At 42.5% G+C, this 19,768-nt stretch overlaps 1 protein-coding gene across 7 annotated transcripts in view; it reads left to right on the top strand.

The window, feature by feature from the left end:
• Positions 1 to 19,768, top strand: part of HECW1 (HECT, C2 and WW domain containing E3 ubiquitin protein ligase 1) — a 332,618-nt gene that overhangs the window by 212,018 nt on the left and 100,832 nt on the right. For all 7 annotated transcript variants that reach the window (XM_053261886.1, XM_053261892.1, XM_053261891.1 and 4 more), the window contains 2 exons: positions 14,332 to 14,474; positions 16,672 to 16,772. In XM_053261886.1, the coding sequence (XP_053117861.1) occupies positions 14,332 to 14,474; positions 16,672 to 16,772 (244 nt within the window). The remainder of the gene's footprint in view (positions 1 to 14,331; positions 14,475 to 16,671; positions 16,773 to 19,768) is intronic.

Below are 19,768 nucleotides of genomic sequence, written 5' to 3'. Positions count from 1 at the left end.
GGCTGTGCATGGCCAAGAGTTAGCAGCTTTAGTGAGGGGGAGATGTCTTGACCTTTGACCAATTCAAATCTTGCTGAGTTCTTGCTGAGAAATCTTGCTGAATCTCACATTCACTAGCCAAACTTGCATATATTCTTACTTTTAAAATTAGTTTTTACAAAATTGGAACAATGTTTACAAAAAAAAATGGATAGCAACAATTACTCCAGATTAGAGTGACTTGTTCAAATAATGACAGTGAATCTTATTTTCCTTAGTAACTGCACTAGATTCTATATGCTCGCTTCCTCTCATTCCATTATCAGTGAGTTTGATATCCTCAGGGAATAGGTTCAATGGGACTTTGAAAATTGGCTGGTGCTTTCAGTGTGTTTTACGATAGTATTTCAAACTATCCATCTATATTATGAGATGCATAACATGAGGTCTGGCCATTTATGTTTCTTGAAGAAAAGCTGAGCATTACGTACTTGCCTGTGTATATCATCTGATAATTTGTATAGCTGCACTTAACCACTCTTGACCATTCCCCATTCTGTTAATAGCCATTTTGTTATGCTTCTGATGTAGAAAGGTCTTTTTTTAACCTTTAAATGCTGGATGCAAGTCCATCTGTTGAACATGTGAGAGTAAAATATATGAAGTGAAATGTACTATAGAAGCCCAGAATTCCATATTCTTCTGAACACTTTGGAGTTACGAGCCTTCCATGTAAAATATAAATAAGTTTGGCTTTCCTGTCTATTACACATACAGGAAAAATCCAAGAAATTTGGCTTCCAACAAGCAGTAGAGTTTTCACTTTTGCTGTTGCTAATCCTGCTGAAGTTTTCAAACCCTGCCTCCTCACATGCATGGTTTTGGATAATTTTTGTATCCTCGAAATCATAGTTCTTCAACTGATGGACTGTGACTTAAGTGGATTGCACTCCAGCTTAAAATGGGTCACACCACAATTTTATTTTAATAGGAAGAGATTACTCTATATAGTGTTTAAAAAAAAAAATCAAAATATACCTTATGTTTCAAGTTGGAGTGGTAGACCCATTTCCGTTCCTGCCTTAAAAGCAGATTCTTTGCCCCCAAAATGTCAGGCAAACCTTCAGCTTAACCCTCTTAAAGCCACCCAAATGGGACCCTTGCCACTCAAATTTCCATAGTAAACCCCACCCCCACCTGTTCCCCCACTTGGAAAGATCTGAGCCCTGAAAAACTGGAGCTTTTGATGGATTGTCAGTAGATAGCTCATTTCAGGTCTTTCCAAGCACCATTGAAAGAAACGTTCACCAGGTGAATATAACATGTCAGATGTGAGCATTTAGCCTTGTGCTTAAAAAAAAAATCATGATGTTTGAAATCAGGAATGGTTTATATGAAATTAGACCAATAGTTGGTTCTTAATCCCCATGAAGAAAGAACTGAAGTAACAATATGCAATTTACAGAAATAAGTCAATATCAGGAAGTATTTTGATGTTGTTTTTGCAAACATATTGCCAAACTTGTGCCTGCCAAAATAACATGAATCCAGGGTGAAAGGGGCATTGTTGGGGGGAAATTGGTGGAAGGGAGGAGTCACCATCTTTGTGATGCAAATACCCTTCCTACACAGACAGTTTTTCATCCACTGAGCCAACTTGTTCTTTCAAAGTCCAGTTACAGAAGACAAAATTGATGGGTGTGAGGAACAGTTAAGCACACTCCTGCTGTCTGCTGAACCTCCCTTGCAAATGTCCATCCAACCCCACATTTACTGCATAATATCCAGACAAGTACTTCCATGCACAAAAGATATTCTGCTTGTGCAAGTGGGGTGAGACGATGGTTAACTTTAGCTGACCTCCCTCCCTTATGTAGCCCACAGTATTCCCAAAAATATCTTTCTGACAGGGGATCATCAGGAGCAGATTTTCGGAGGGTGCAGGGGACAGAAGAAGGAAGGAGAGATAAGCAGACATTTCTATTAATCTGGATACTCACCACTATGTTTCCTTTGTTTCCCCCTAACAACAATTAGAGTTGCAAACATTTTCTGGAAGAGCTTTGTTTTTGCAGCTGCACAAGTAGAAATCCAGCAGGTTGAGCTTATCCTTGCATGCAGATACAGTGATTTTTTTTTTAATCATCTGATAAATTTCTGCTTGCCTCACAGCACAATCACTTCTAGCCATGTTTCCTCCTACCTTGCTTCCACAAAACTGAAAATTGGGAGCATACACAGCTCCCAAACCTGGGTAGAACACGGCTTTTGATTGCATGAATGACCTCTAGGTGTCTCACCATGAAATTTAGATCTAACGTTCCACTGTGCATTGGGGCCTCATTATGTATTGCTTACCTATAAAAAGCATATAAAATGTATAGAACTTTATGACAGACATGAACTTTATTCAGCTGTGCACTATATAGTTCACAATGCTGAAGCTTCTGGATATTTGATGAAATAGCTTCAGGATCTTCCAGGATCAGGTTAAACCAGGAAATGCATACTGTACATAAGATTGTTATAGTGCTTTATTATAGGGGAAATACTACATCAGTCCTTACTGAAGAGATGTGTAGTTGTTGTAGTTCTAAAGCAGTGCCATCATGGCAAAAGCAAGTGAAGACCTGTTATTTAACACGCATGTATCCTGCTTTTTCCAGAGCAGTAAACACATACAAAGTTCAAAATATAATCAATAAAATATAATGTAAACTGAAACAAAGAATAATTGAAATGACACATAAACATAGCAACACAAAATTCAACAGGGAGTAAACTGACAGAGACCTTTTGAAAAAGAGGTTTTATCACAGTTGAAAAGATGACAAAGTTGACACCAGAATAACCTCTCTGGTGAGAGTGGACACCATCACTGAAAAAGCCCTCTCTTGTTGTCATCTATCCAGGCCTGCTCAACTTTGGCCCCTCCAGCTGTTTTTGGATTACAAATCCCATAATCCTCAGCCACAGTGGCCAGTAGTCTGGGATTGTGAGAGTTGTAGGCCAACATCTGCAGGAGGGCTGAAGATTAGCAGCCCTGAAATGAATGGGTTTATAAGAGAGCCTCAACCAGCTAAACTATATGTTTATAAATTTTGTTCAAGTTATGGACATGATCCAGTCTTTTGGGGCATTACAGTGTCCACTGAAGTCGTTGCCAAAGAGCCTGAGGAGCCCTCTTCCCTGCTCATCAGGCATGTGCCCATAGACATAACATCGTACTAGCAGAGAAGGAGGGGAGGCCAATGTGCGTGCCCCCTTTAATGATAAGAGCCTTCGGAGTCAGGCAGTATATTAAGTGAATGAATAAATAAAAATAAGAAGTAATGATCCAATCTTCCCTCTCCTCCCCAGAGCATTTGTCCTCAAGTTACTCTTCCAGATAAAACTAACTTGAAGCTTAGGGCTCTGGGGTACAAAGGGAGGGCTGGTGCATTACAGTGGAGGTGTGCAGTAGCCTTCTCTTCTACACATTGGCCAGTGTACTGTGATCCCCTGACATCTGAGGAGGGAGGAAAGAAGGCTCATTTAGACCCCTTAGTGATCTCCATGGTTGCAGCAATGTCCATGTAGGACTAGAAGATTGATTTACGTGGTTTAACTGTTCTGATTTAATCATTCATTATTTAGAAGCCTCAGTAGTCAAGAATCTCAACCAGGACTTTCAGTACTAATCCTAGTGAACAAGGATTGTTGTGTAGGTTCAGCTGGCATTATTCAGGCAGGCTACTGCTGCAGCCGCAGTTGTGCCCTAAGTGCCCCCGGGTTAGGCTGCGCGGGTGCAGCGCCAGGATTGGGGCTGATCCTGGTGCTGCCACTTCGCCTAAACCTACTTTTGACCCCAGCCTTTAGCCAGGGTTAAGGGTGTGAGTGTGCCCTTAACCTCAGTGCCGGGGTTGTGTGTATGCTCAGGCTGCATGTAGCCCAAGCATGCACAGAGTTGGCCTCCTAGACCACCCGACTCATGGAGGAATCCCTAAATTCACCATGCTGCTTGCACGGTGCATTCTGGGATTCCTGGAGGCCAGGCAGCATTTTCCTGGCCTCCAAAATGCTGTGCTGATCACCGCAATGGCAATCATCTGCGTGGTGGCAAAGTGCAGAATGGGGAAAAGATGATCGTGTGGGGAAGGGCTGCTCAACTTCAGCCCTCCTGCAGATGTTGGTCGATAATCCCTAGCTATTGGCCACAGTTCCTGGGGATTATGGGAGTTGTAGTCCAAAAACAACTGGGGGGCCAAGGTTGAGCAGGCCTGGTATGGGGTTAGATTGATGTACTCCCAGCCCTCTCTAGCCATTAGGGACTTCGGTCATGTGTACAACCTTACTATGTTCAACACTCGTACAAGTGTCTAGTGTACACAGGTGCAGTCATTCACACATTATGTTGAATGACTTCCTATCTGTACCATGCTTTTGAGTGTACCCATGTCCACTTTTAATACAAACACAGGTACTGTCATTCACACAAACACATGTATGAGCGTACAGACATCTGTACACTTGCACAGCATCATGTCTGAATCAGGCTAGAGTCTTTTAATAATATCATTGCCAATGGTAAGCATTGAAGGCTTCTGGAAGATTCATGAGAATCGAAGGAGATTCAGGAGAATCAAAAGAGTGAACTCGCCCTTCAATCTGCTGGTGCAGATAGAGCCACTTCACTCTTAAAACAAGACCAGAAACAGATTAAAATGGGCCCAGAAAATTAGTGTTTGGTTCACTGGTATGCTAGAGACAAACATTCATATAAAAAGCTTGCTGAGAGGATTTCACAGTCTGTGTCCTTTTATCCAGTCCACCACTGTCCTTATAGGTTATGTTTTCCCCTTTGGAGGGCCTGTGATACTGTACTACAGTAATTCTAATTCATTAAAGAGAAGAGACAAATATTTATAATAAATGGTAAATATTTATAATAAATGGTCTTAAATGTATACTACCCATATTTATCTGAATCGAAAATGACTCTGAATTTAAGATGACCCCCTTAAAAAGTAGAGGTTACATGCCATTTATACCTGCATTTACTCGAAAGGAACAGGACTCTGAATTTAAGACTTTTAAGTATTAAGATTGAATATCAAAAAATTTGGAAAAAACCTCATCTTGGATTCAGGTAAATACAGTATATGATTTTCTAAAATGCTTCTCCCCTTTGCCTATATTCTAAATATAGTTTACTATGGATTGCCAGTTTCTTCAGATATTATTCACTTGGTGTTTTTTTTTAATTCAATATCCACTCATTAAACTAATGTTCATGATTAACATGTGATTTCATGTGTTATTGGTATTGACTTTTCATGTCAGTGAATTTGGATATTTAACTGTTTAAGACTAGAATTCTGAATGCTGTCTTACTTAGAGCCAAGACCTATTGAAGTCAGTGGAACTTAATTTTTAATAAATATGCATGCGATCATGCGACACACCAATTAAATTTCAATTTGAATTTTTGTAATTTTTAAATCAAACACACTTCTTGATGCCCTATTCATGCAAATAGTTTCTGGCTATTAAATTCAATATTAAAACTTTATAATGAAAGTTATCTTTTATGATGCGCAAATGAACTGGTGCATAAATTGGTCTTAACAAACTAAGCTTTTCTCTGAAAATGTATGTATGGTGACTTTTCATGATTAAATTAAATTAACTGCAATATCTGAAAATAGCCCTCTGATGATATTCAGCTAAGGCCAACATCTTTCCAGCCATCAAAACTTGTCTAAATTCTTTTAAGATCTACTTACATGCTGACAGCTTTACTTACATGCTGACATCTTTGCTTTGCATGATAGAAATCTAAAACAAATTTACTCTTTGATTGCATAATTAACTAACTTAAATCCCCTCTATTCTTTCCTATTCTTTTTTCCTTCTGTTTAAATATGCTTGTCCTTTATCAGTTTTACACAGGATAGCATTTTTAATCCTTTGAAAGATTTCACTTTTAAGTAGCTTTAATGTAATGAGGGCTAATGAACTCGTTTTTATATATATTAGAGAACGTTCCTGAGCACATCTCAACTTTTAGTACATGCAAGTGGGCACTTTAAGGTCATTCACATGACCTTAGCTGCTGGAGCGGGGGTAAAGCTTACCTGCCTTCCCCCAACAAGATCCTCGCTGCTCCCAGCCCCGCCCTGCCACACTCCCACACAACTGGCACATGAGTGCTGCTAGAGTGGCAAGGAAGACGGGGGAAACCTGGCTACATCCTCTGGGATCTCACAATGAACCACACGAGCAGCATGGTGCACTGGGGGATTCCCCACTGTTGTGCTGCTCCTTCCACCCGGCTCTATGGGTGGATTCACATGACCAGGCAGTGAGCTAGGAGGGTGCGCGTGCGCCCATCTACATTACTTTTAGCCCAGGTACTACACCCTGGCTACCCAGCAGAGGATCACCAGGACTGGTCTCAATCCCAGCGGTTCTCACAGCTAGCCCTACCCAGGCGAGTGTTGCCCTATCCAGGTAGGGCTGGTCATGAGAATGTGTTTTGCTGCTATTGCTAATGTAAATATTGAAGTCTATCATCCCGATGACTGCCTAGCAGTCCACTTGCTTCTGGATTTAGTATGTGCAGGTGGACACTTTAAGGTCATTCACATTACTGTAGCTGCTGGGGCGGGGGTAAGGCAGGAGCTTTTAGTACTTTTATTGTGTCTTTCCTCAAATTCTCCTACACTCCTCAGAGGGGTTGTTTATCATTCAGGTGCCTTTCATGCACAAATCAAATCATATGAGAACTGCTTCTCTTGTGGTGATGTCCCCATTGACTGCAATATATGTGAATATTGCAGCTTTGAGAGTGTGGTTGAGTGTGTCAGTCTTTGCCACATGCTGGGCACCTCACTGCAAGAGTTGATGCTGCTTGGGTGAAAAGACACAAGTGATCAGCCTCACCCTCATTTTTACTTGACATGATAATCTCATTTAAGTGGCATAATTTACAGAGCATCTTAAGCAAAAGTTCAGAAGGACTGAGGTACAGATAACAAGGCTCCTAATGCATTAGTGTTGCTTACAGTAAGGTTGTAACACAAGCATTGGATGCCTCTTTGCAGATGACTCATGGTTGTCCTACCCATATTACCGAGAGACTGGATAAAATAGTAAGATATATTTATGGGATATTGTCAAAGTGGTTTTCTGAACCTACACCTTTAACACACACACAAATAGAAATTAGGTCTATGATCTAGAGATTTTGCCCTGAGCTCAAGTGGACTTTCCCCATTGCTAGCAATGTCAGGCAGGTGCCCTGCATTGAACTTCATCTCCTGGGAGCCCCGTGCACTCTTCCCAGCCTGAGCCTGTAACTGATCTCAAAGATTACATATACTTCCAAGAAAAGAGAAGTGTGACATAAAATGAAACACTTTCTTTTCCCCAGAGGTGGAAGATGAAATCGTTTGCTGTACTAAAGTGATACTTCAGCAAGGATCTTGAATTTGGTGGAAAAAATAATGAAATGCTGCCTTGGGTTTCAATTTATGAGCAGTCAGCAGGAGGAGAAAAATGGATTCCTGCAGCTCCTAATTGCCTTGTGTGTTTACTTCTGTATATTCCATACAGCACTCGCAGGTCAGTTTCCATCAGTCACAAGCAGGTCAAGCGGGAGAACAAGAATCAGCTCTTTCTTTTATTAGCAAGCTCTGTCTCTATAAATAGACCACTGAAGCTGGATTTAGTTCCCAGCACAAGCATTTGGATGGGGGCCCAGTTTTTCCCCCTTTTGGTTTCCCCCTACACACACACACCTGTGCGTAAAAGCCTTTGACATCTCTTCTGAGAAGACAAAACGTGACGTGGGAGTTTTATTTCTGTGGAGTTGAAAGTAGGCCATATCAAGTGGCTACTGTTGGGACTGCAGATGTGAAGGTTCTTTCACAGCACAGCTGGGGAAAACTTGCATCCTGTTTTATTCCTCTTCTCGTCTGTGCTTAAATGAGGATTTGCTATTCATTCCAAAAATCAGAGCAGACTGATTTCTTCTCAGTTGTTATTTCTTGAAAACATTTAAGATTAAGCAGGCTGCACAATCTCTGTGATGTGTTTCAGAATTCAGGTCCTGTTTTTTCTCCCCAAAACCTAATGAATGCTCAGAAGCAGCATGCACTCCTATAAACAAATGCAGCTGTGCACCCTTGCAATAAATGCTTGGACACAGCTGTGTACTTCTACAACAGCTGTGCACTCCTGCATTTTATTCATATATATATTATTTATTTATAAAAGTGTTTTACCAAGCAGCTTAAAACATATTAGAAACATTATACTGGGTTAGTTTTATTTAGTTTCTCAAGCACCCCTCTGGATCTGGGTACACCAACACTAATGTCTCTGAGCTCTCCATTTTTGTTTTAAAGATAGAACACAGGCTGACATCCAGACAGGCAAATGTTGCATGAACAGACACTTTTTGCCAATTACCCTTCCATCTGAAGCCCACTATGCCTCCTGAGAATATATCCTTGAGGGTCACATTTTCAAGAGATCCAGTGAGCTTCAGAAGGTAGGGAAATTCAGCAAAAAAAAAGTTCTTTGTAGCATATGCAGCTATTAATCTAGATGTCAGCTAAAGAAAATTGCCTAACATCTACAGCAGCAATCTAGGAATACACAGGAGCTGTATCCCCACCTCTTCACCCAGAGGTGTTGCCAGCCACAGTCTTCCTCAGCAGCATAGAGTGTACACGAAGAGGGAGCGGGGAAGTGACTTAAGTGCTCTTTGCCCTTCAAAAATATATTCCTGAGGACTGCATAACCCTCAGGCACATATTTTTAGAAGGCCACACAATCATGTGAAATGGTTGTTATCCAGACAGTGTCCACTCCTAAGAACAACACTTTTTTTCAGTTTTAAGAAATGAAAATATGGCTGGCCAGTATTGGACAGCATAGTGGACTAAATGAAATCAGCCTGATCCAGCAGGTCTCTACTTAGGTATGGTTTTAAGCATCCAACACCATTTAAGGTTAATTCTCTTTCTCTCTTGGCTTTTATATCTAGTGCACAGGCTATACGTGAGTGCATATGCTCCATAATTATGAAATTTTATGGAAATGCGAACTGTGAAATCTAAAAATCATTGTTGTGGAGCTTGAGCATTTGTGAGGGGGTCCACCAGTGCCTTCTAAGTAGCAAAATATATGGCATTTGGGCTATTCCTGGGGAATAGAGTAGCCTCCCCCAAATATAGACATTGACTATTCCTGATCTAGGTCATAAGTATGCATGAGTCCATATCCTAACATTTGTGCATGGCACTCTCAGCAGGAGTTGAGAACAGATTAAAAGGCTGTTGCAACTGGAATAATCTATGAAACACAAACAAGGAAGCCAAATAATTCAGACTTCATGAAGTCATTTTTTTAAAATGTCATAATCAAGCACACACAAGCATACCACACACACACAGCTCTTGGAATGAATTATTCATTGCAACACAGCTTGGTGTGCATTCAAGAGTACCATATCATTCTTAATTAAGTTCTTTTTTTAATTCACAGATATGCAGCCTGAACTGCTACAGGGAAAAAAAATTCAGACTGGATATTTGATCTGAATGGGCAAATAAAGGCAAACGAAAAGGAAATATGGTATATTGTAGCATATGGAATTGAGTTATTCAAATTAGCTGATAACCGTCAAAAGTAGAATGAGAGTCTCAAACTTAGAGACCCACTTGCTGCTGAGGGTGGAATTAAAGGACTGAATTTTGAACCATGCAGTTGGGGTGGAATTAATCCTAATCACAAAGCAAATATGGGGCTACCCTCTTGTTTGTTTGTTTGTTTGTTTGTTTGTTTGTTTGTTTGTTTGTTTCATTTATAAACTGCCCCATTCAGAGGCTCTGGGCAGTGTACAATGTGGGCAGAGAAGACATTTGCAGGGGAGAATCAGCTGGTGGGTAGTGATGTTTAACCCTGTCTGCACCTCACAATTCTCCCCTGCAGATACTTTGCTGACTTTATATTATTGTTTTCTCTCCAGATGAGCTCTGACATGTAAAGAAGCTTGCTGCAGGGAAACCAGCAAGCAGGGCATTTTCAGGGAAGGGTTGAGCAACTCTCCTCCTACCCATCAGGTCTTCCCTGCAAATGTCTCCCCATGCATTCACACACCCCATTCATCTTAACATGTTTTGGAAAGATTTCTTTGCCAGTATAATGTATACTTCTGCCCTTACACTATCCTAATAAGTTGCAACAGTGGTTAACAAAAAGGAAAAGAGAACCAAGATATGACTAAAGGGAACATAAGAACAGCCCTGTTGGATCAGGCATAAGGCCCATCTAATGAGAGTGTTTTCTTGGATTGGTCAAATTAGGCTCAAATGAGTCATCCTATAATGTGAATTAAATGAATTGGTCTGAATTTTCAAAGCAACTAGGGATTTGGGGTGTTTCTATTTTGAACTGGCCAACATTACACACTAAAGCAGCTAGATTGTCATGAAGCAGATTTTCAGTACTTGCCAGAAATTAAGGTGTTGCCAAGGCAGGTCATTGGTTTCCCAAGTTCCTATTAGAATGCAGGCATTTTTGTTTCCAGTCAGTCTTGGCTGATGCTGATTAGAAAATTAGTTTCCTTTTACATCAAAGAGTTACATAGACATGACTATGTAATGAATGTGAGGCATTGATCTGTTTCCTGAGAAGTTCCTGGCCTGCAAGAGACCATCATATAATGGTTCAGAAATTACCCTTGATGCATTATTTACCCTGCCAGAAAGAAGACAATTGAGATACAGTTTAGAAAACAAACAGGATGTGGTAAGCTCTGAAATAGGGAGTTCAGGGAGACACTGGATTCTGAACTGGACACTGGAGACACTGGATTCTGAACCTGTCTAGTTAGTTATTCATTTTCATCTGCTTTGAATTTATACTGCAACTAAGGGCTTAAAGGAAGGAAGACTATTAAAGCAAGCTGGTATAACCCTATTCACAGTACTCCGGATGTATTATCTCAGCAACCACACTTGAAGGGGAATTAGTATTATAGTCCTTTAGGCCAAGAGAGAGTGGCTTACCTAAAGCCACCAAGTGAATTCACACAGCAGAAGCTAGATTTGAATGGGTAGCTTCCTAACAGTTCCTTCCAGTCTAGTTGCTTAACCTCTGTTCCTCACTAGCTCTTCCAGTCTTTCTAAAGGATTCACCTTAGTATTGTGTGTTTTTTGTCTTCAGATTGTTATGTTTTTCACTAAAAAGTGTCAACGGCACAATCTTTTATGACTGGATGTCTGTGTCCACGTACAGCAGAGCAAGGAGGGCCAGTGTAGGGCAGCAAGGCTGGATCTGGGCCTGGGAGAAGGGAACAAAGCCAGGAACCAAGAAGAGTGAGAGCCAAGCAAGGGTTGTAGCCATCAGTGGGAGCCAGGAATGGAACTGCCTTTCTGTGTGGAGCTGTTGCCTCCGTGAAGGTCAGTTCCTGAATGAGAGGATTATATGAGAGTCTCACCCTTTCCTGGAGCTCAAACTGGCCCTGATCTGAGGCGAATGCCTGAGCTGGCTTCACCTTTTATTAAGTTAGGGTGAAGACTCTCTCTTTAGGAGAGAAACCTCAGACACCAAATGGCCGCTCTGCCTTCTGCACTGAGGTTCAGCTCTGGTTGTGTGTTGTTCCTACTCCTGGAATTCTAGGAATGATTCTAGGAATTCTAGGAATGATTCTAGGAATCCCACTGGCAGTGCTGGTGTCCCTGGGCTCCCTGGTGTCGCTGGGCTCCTCTGCCAGGGTGGCTTTTGAAGGAATAAGCATTGACTCTTCCGAGACCTGGGGCGCTCTTGGCTAGGTCAGGGTCCTGACTTTGCTCTTCCTTACTCCTACTGTTCCTTGAGCCCAGGTGAGTGCTGACACTAGACCCAGTTACAAAGCAAGACTATTTGTTTGTTTATTTATTTGACATATTTGTATATTGCCCAAAATTGCATCTCTGGATGGTTTATAATAAAACAATACAAACAAATCAAAATTAAAAGGATAAAAAACATTACAATAATTTAAATTTTAAAACAATGTTAGAAACTATTTAAACAGTATGAAATTCTTTTGGACCCAAACCTGGGTAGATAGATGTGTCTTAACTGCCTTTTTTAAAGTTGTCAGAGATGGGGAGCCTCTGAACAGGGAGCACATTCCAAAGCCTCAGTGCAGCAACAGAGAAGACCTGTCCTTTCATTCATTCAGTGTAGCTCATTTATCTGCATGATGCTTGCTCAGCATTGCATTGCAATAGCTTTTCTTTGTAAACTTTATTTTCAGTATTTTTAATAATTATTTTATTATCCTGTGATTTCCCCATTATCATGGACGGACCATCATCTGGTTGAGATTGTATTCATAGCCACAACCCTCCTCCATAGGGGCGGAGGACCTATTGGGATGATCCGCCCAAAAAGGCTATTGGATTCAATAGGCTTCCAAGAAGCCTTGAAAGGCTCTATGGTTGGTTCTGCCAGTGATTCTGTCAATGCCCTGGTTCAGACTAATGAACTTACTAGGGTGGTAGACATGTTACCTCCAAACCACTTCTAAATTAGCCCCTTGGTATAAGGAAGAACTATGGGGACTTAAGCGGTCCCCATAAAGAACATTAATATTATAATGCCCTTATACAAAACTATGGTGCGGCCACACCTGGAATACTGCGTACAATTCTGGTCACCACATCTAAAAAAGGACATTGTATAACTGGAAAAGGTACAGAAGAGGGCAACCAAGATGATCAGGGGCCTAGAGCATCTTTCTTATGAAGCAAGCCTACAACACCTGGTGCTTTTTAGTTTAGAAAAAAGGCGACTGCGGGTAGACATGGTAGAGGTCTATAAAACCATGCATGGTGTGGAGAAAGTGGATAGAGAGAAATTCTTCTCCCTCTCACATAACACTAGAACTAGGGATCATCCCATGAAATTGATTGCCAGGAAATTTAGGACCCGGAGGTACTTTTCCACACAACGCATAATCAACCTGTGGAATTCTCTGCCACCAGATGTGACAGCCAACAACCTGAATGGCTTTAAGAGGGGTAATTTCATGAAGGAGAGGTCTGTCAGCGGCTACTAGTCAGAGGGCTATAGGCCACCTCCAGCCTCAAAGGCAGGATTCCTCTGAGTCCCAGTTGCAGGGGAATAACAGCAGGAGAGAGGGCATGCTCTCAACTCCTGCCAGTAGGCTTCCAGGTGCATCTGGAGGGCCACCCTGCGAAACAGGATGCTGGGCTAGATGGGCCTTGGGCCTGATCCAGCAGGGCTGTTCTTATGTTCTTAAGCAGCAAGGTAGATGGCTAGAGCGCAAGTGGAGAAAGACTCCACTTGAATCGGACAGATTACAACACAGAGCACATTTGAAGATCTTTGCTCTGGAAATTCATGCAACAAAGAAGCAGTTATTTTCTGCCCGCATTGCTTCTGCAAGATCACATCCAGCTGAGTAGTTTAGGGTTGTGAGAGGGCTAGTACATGTCCCTCCTCCCTTGAATGAGAATTTGGATCCATCAGTTACCTACTGTGATGGTTTTAATTAGGTTTTTTTGCAGATAAAACCTCTCGTATTCGAGCTGAACTAAACTCTACATTTACTGCAGAGCCTACTGTGGAGGTGTCAAGCAGCTCCTCTTTAATAGTTAAATCAATTTCACTTTGTGATTCCCTAGGATATGCACAGGTTGCTTGGGACACTTCATCTTACTACCTGTTCCCTACATGGCTTATATGATCTAGCAGGGAGGTTGGTAAAAGGAGCATGGTATCCTTCTGGAGCGCCTGAAGGGGTTGGGAGTGGGAGGCGCTGCTTTGTAATGGTTCTGCTCGTACCTCTCGAGTGGGTTCCAGATGGTGTCGCTTGGAGATTGTTGCTCTTCAAAATGAGAGCTTTTGTATGGCGTCCCACAGGGTTCCATTCTATCTCCAATGCCATTAGGAAATGGCCTAAGTTGCCTAAATGCCTGTCTGGAGGTGGTAATGGGCCGGACAAGGGAGAACAAACTGAGGCTGCATGCAAGCAAGACGGAGGTACCCATTGTGGGAGGTTGGAACTTAGGAAGTGGCTTCTGGATGGGGTTACACTCCCCCAGAAAGCAGGTATGTCGTCTGGGAGTACTTCTGGACCCAAACCTCTCCCTGCTCTCTGAGGCTGAGGTAGTGGCCAGGAAGGCTTTCTGTCAGCTTCAGCTGATACACCAGCAACGTCCATTTCTGGAGATAAATTACCTTAAAACAGTGGTGCATATGCTGGTAATGTCCAGGCTCAACTACTGCAGTGTACTCTACATTGGGCTGCCTTTGTACATTTCCCTTTCTGTGTTCTTTCTTTTACAGCTGTTCAGCTTTGTTTCGCTGCCCACTGATGTCCTGGAAATAGAGGTGAAGGACAAGTTTGCAAAGAGTCGGCCAATCATTAAGCGATTCTTGGGGAAGCTTTCCATGCCTGTTCAGCGACTACTGGAGAAACATGCCATAGGGTAAATTTATGTGGCATGTCCTTCTATTCTTTAAGTGTCACTTCCATGATGAAAAGGAAAGTGACAATTGCTTGTGAAATGACATACTGTTATGAAAAACATTGTATTTCCTTTTTGGAAAGAGGTTGTACTAAGGTTCACTTATTGCCTCAAATATGACATTTTAAAAAATAAAATGTATAGAACTGAAGATTTTCTCAACCAGCCACACGTTTTTTAATACATGGCAGCGAATGCTTGCATGGGGACAGAGTTTGGAGTCTATAAACCTATGCAAGTCGGATAAGTTTGGTAATATTTTCTTGATAATGTTTTTTACTTGATAATGTTGTCATTCACTTATAGGTGCCTACTCATGTGCAAAACAAAAAGCTCAGTCTATAGTGCTATAAATTATGGTTCACTCAATCAAGTCATAAAATAATACTTGCAATTATAATGTTTGAACCGACTGTTGGCCTGTGTTTTGGTTATCTACACTTCCATTACATGGAACTTGGTTTATTTTCCCAAAGCGCTGTCAACAGTACCACGGTTACCTACTATACACTCTAAAATCTGTGCTGTATTATCATATCCTCTCCCAAGGGGGCAGCTTCATATGATACAAAGCACAGTAAGCCACCCCCAAGTCTTAGAAAGCACACATACTGATAACATATGTTTACCTTTAATGATAGTGCTGTAAGGTATAGTTGTGTCAGTTCACTTGTGAGGGGCAGCTCTAGGCTTGTTACAGCAAGGCCTCTTAGCATCTCCCCATCTTGTCCTAACTGGAAGCTCTCCTGCTATCCTCTCCAGTTAGGGCCCCCCAGGTGAACTTGTCTTTCCAGCATTAACTGCTTCTGCAACCAGGCACCTCAGTTCTGGCTCACCCCACTCCTTGACTTACTGTCTGCTGGGTCTACGTACTCTTTGACTGCTCACTCCCTTGTAACTCCCTTCCCTGGTTGTCTTTCTCAAGGCATGCCTGCTAGGAGTGGGCCAGTCTTAGTGCCTCTTGGATGAGTCATGCCTTCTGTTCAGTATCCTTGGCTGGCATTGCTTCCATAGCCTTGCTGGGGTTCTTCCTGTGGACTTGAGGCTCATGTAGCTGCTATATCCAGCTCATTCACATTTTTTCCAGAGTAGTTTCCCCCACTTTCCCAATGGTTCCTCCTTTTGCTTCTACATGGATAGCTAAAAGCATAAAATAGCAATGGATTCAGACATTGTAAGTTTTTTTTTTTAGTAATATAGATACTCGAGATGTATACAGTTGTCTAATCTGATCAAAGCATGTGTTGCAATCCTGCTTGCTCCGCATACCGAAGATGTTGGAGGTGGGGGGTCCTTATAGGGCTCCATCACAATCCTCCCCTGCCATGCTGCCCTTGCACCAGGCATGCCACTTTTGTGCTGATTGTGCTGTAAGACATAAGACCATTTACAGTATGCCAAGACCTGCGTAGACCTCACCTTACAGGATCCAGCAGCCTGATCCTCCCCAAGCCTTTAGTGTGCAGTCCACAGCTTCCATATGGTTCCCAGGCAGCCTTGCATTAAGACAGTTTACAGGGCCAGGTCTGCTTAGCTTCAGCAGTGAAACTGCCCATGTGTCTTCAGATTATTCTCTAGACCAGGCCTGCTCAACTTAGGCCCTCCTGCAGATGTTGGCCTACAACTCCCATAATCCCTGGCTATTGGCTACAGTGGCTGGGAATTATGGGAGTTGTAGTCCAAAAACAGCTGGGGGGCCTAAGTTGAGCAGGCCTGCTCTAGACCATTGGCTTTCAAATTTTCTACCTTCAAGGAATCCTTTCCGCACTGACTATTGCCAAAAAACTTTTGAAAATCTGCCATAAAAAATCCAATGCATTGCAGAGGATTCTGGGACATGTTCTAGGGTGCCTATTCAGTTTATGTATGGCACTGGCCAAGCCTCTTGGGCCTCCTTGTTGACCTGCAAGAACTGAATGTGACCCAGAATACACTAACACACTTCTGTGCCTGTGTATTGCAGCAGCCGATTGATTGTTACTGATCTTCTATATTTGGTGAACTTCTGTTTGGTTTCCAAGGAAGAGTTTGCTAGGACACAGTATGAAAACTAGTGCTCTAGATCAAATTATTGTAATAGATAATATTGTTTGCAATTAATTCATTTGCTGTAGAAATAGATAACATGATTTTAAATATACTACTTGATTTCTTACAGGGACAGGGTTGTCAGCTACACTCTGGGACGCAGACTGCCAACAGACCATGTTAGTGGCCAATTGCAGTTTCGGTTTGAGATAACTTCTTCAATCCACCCAGGTATTCTGCAGTTCTGCATTCTATGCCAAGGGGCCAAGCTAGATAATATGCAGATTGCATGACTGGGGCCTGTGTTGTTGTTGTTGTTTTTGTTGTTGTTTTTAAATGTAAATAGCCATGCAGGGCCCCACTCTAGACTGTGGCTGCAATGTGGGGAGGAGGGCTTTGGCCTTTTGCTTCTGACATGGTCGCAATCGGGATTGTTCCTCTCATGTGACTTCTATTTGGCCAGGAGGAAAGCTTTACTTGGCACCAATGGAAACTTCCATCCTGGGATAAATAGCAGCCAGAGGAAGTGATATGGAACAGGACTGTGACACAAAAGGTTAAAGTTCCTGTCACATTCCTGATCCTCATGGGGCCCTGCGCAGCTGCTCTTTCTAACTTAACAAAACAAACATGGAGGCTATCCCAATCTTGTGTCGTCTGCAGATTTCATGGGGATTCCCTCTACCCCTTCATCCAAGTCACTGATAAAAATGTTGAAGTGTACTGGGCCCAGGCAGAGCTCTACAGCACTCCACTCAAAACCTCCCTCCAATTTAATGAGGAGCCATTGATGAGCACACTTTGAGTAGTTTTCCAGCCAATCGTGAATCCACCTGACAGTATTATCATCTAGCCCACAGTTGACCAGTTTGCTAACCAAAACATCATGGGGAACTCTGTCAAATGCTTTGCTGGAATCAAAATATATCACATCCACAGCATTTCCACAATCCACTAAGTTAGTGGATTTTTAGAAAGATAAGATCTTAAAAATCTTACGATTTTTAAAACATGATTTTTAAAAATATAAGATTTATTATGGTAAGATTTATTCTTTACAAATCCAAGTTGAATTTTGGTATTTTAATTCTCTTTTTGATGGACTTGCCTTTTGTACTCTTACCATAGGCAGTTGAGATAATTGTGTGAAGAAGGATATTGTCCCATGCATGTGTGTAATAAATCACAATAACTTCCTAGTTTTGGGTTTGTTTTTCAGTTTCAGCATGCCACATTTGAGAGTATTTTAACTGATCATGCCACATTTGAGAGTATTTAAACTGATATATTTCATATATATGACATATTTATTATTTTTAAAAATATATCATTTAAAAAATGATACATGATACACTGCCTATATAATGGATAACTTACTCTTTGCTTATGTCTTGGGTCAAGCTGCATTAGGATAATAAGAAGTTAATTATGCACACAGAACAAGATTTAGATGTGGGGTTTTTTTGTTTGTTTGTTTCATGAATTTATGTTTATCTCTGGACCAGTTCTGATTACTGGCCCACCCCATATTATAAATATGCAAGTGCATTGTGAGTATCCCTACCTCCTCACAGAGTGTACCAGTTGCAAATTGTGTAGGGTGGTGGTTCCTCGAAATCACTCCTGTGAGCCTTTGTAGAGGGGCAATTTGGATGAGCCACCCCAACGTGATTAAGGAATGTATGGTCTTGTTATATTGGATGGTTTTCAGACTATGTTGCCTGAGGAAGTGGACAGGCTGCTTGGAAGGCTGAGGCCTACCACATGTGTCTTCGACCATTGCCCTTCATGGTTGGTGAAGGCTTCTAGGGAGGGACTGGATCTATGGGTGGCAGGAGTGGTGAATGCCTCTCTAGAGCAGGGGGTTGTCCCCCCTCATCTGAAGGGAGGCAGTCAGTAGGCCCTTCCTATAAAAAGTCCTCATTGGACCTAGATGCCTTAAATAACTTTTGACAAGTTTCAAACCTCCCCTTCATGGGCAAGGTGTTGGAGGGCGTTGTGACATCTCAGCTCCAGGCAGTCTTGGATGAATCTGATTCCTTAGATCCTTTCCAGTCTGGCTTCCGGCCTGGATATGGGATGGAAACTGCCTTGGTCGCCATGGTGGATTACCTACGCCAGGAGACAAACAGAGGGAGTGTGACTCTGTTGATCCTTCTGGACCTCTTAGAGGCTTTCGATAATATCAACCATGGTATCCTTCTGGGACGTCTCTCTAGGTTGGAACTTGGGGGCACACTTGTACGGTGGCTCCGCTCCTACCTAGAGGGTCATACTCAGTAGGTGGTGCTGGGGGATGCCTGCTCCACCCCATGGCCTTTGGCCTCTGGGGTGCCACAAGGATCTATTCTATCCCCCATGCTGTTTAATATTTACATGAAACCTCTGGGAAAGGACATCTGTAGGTGTGGTCTACAGTGCCATCAATATACTGATAACACCCAGCTCTACCTATTTTTTTAAGTTAGCAGACACCAATGGAGGCAGTGGATGCTCTGAGCTGGGGCTTGGAGGCTATCCTGAACTGGATGGGGGCAAACAAGCTGAAACGTAATTCAGATAAGGTGAAAGTGCTGTGAGTTGGCAGAACTGATGATCCAAGTAATGAGGTAAATCTGGTCTTGGATGGGCTCACACTCCCTCTGAAAGACAAAGTCTGCAACTTGTGGGTGCTTCTGGACCCGACACTGTCCTTGGAGGCACAGGTGGCGGTGGTGTGCAGAAATGCCTTTTACCAACTACGGCTAGTATACCAGCTGCGACCCTACTTGGAGAAGTCGGACCTGACCTCAGTCACTCATGCATTGGTAACATCCAGATTAGACTACTGCGATGCACTCTACATGGGGCTGCCCTTGAAGACTGTTTGGAAGCTTCAGCTGGTCCAGAATGCTGCTGTAAGGATGCTCATGGGTGCAAGTCGCTTCATGAGTATCACACGCATCCTGTGGCAGCTTCACTGGTTACTGGTCCGCTTCTGGGCTAATTTCAAGGTGCTGGTCTTGACCTTTAAAGCTCTACACAGCTTGGGGCAGGGGAACCTGTTGGACCACATTCACCCATATGAACCTGCCAGGGCCCTTTACTCATCATCTCAGGCCCTGCCACTATCAGAGATCTGGTTGGCGGGGACTAGAGACTAGGGATCTTCACGGAACCCTCTATGGGCTCCCGAACCACATCGAAAGACCGGCGGTTCGGCCAGTTTAAAGGTGGGGAGATCTCTT

This window comes from Hemicordylus capensis, chromosome 6 (genome assembly GCF_027244095.1).
Source record: "Hemicordylus capensis ecotype Gifberg chromosome 6, rHemCap1.1.pri, whole genome shotgun sequence".
Classification (NCBI taxonomy): Eukaryota; Metazoa; Chordata; class Lepidosauria; order Squamata; family Cordylidae; genus Hemicordylus; species Hemicordylus capensis.
Note: the sequence above shows the minus strand (reverse complement) of the source record. Positions and strands in the feature narration are given on the sequence as shown.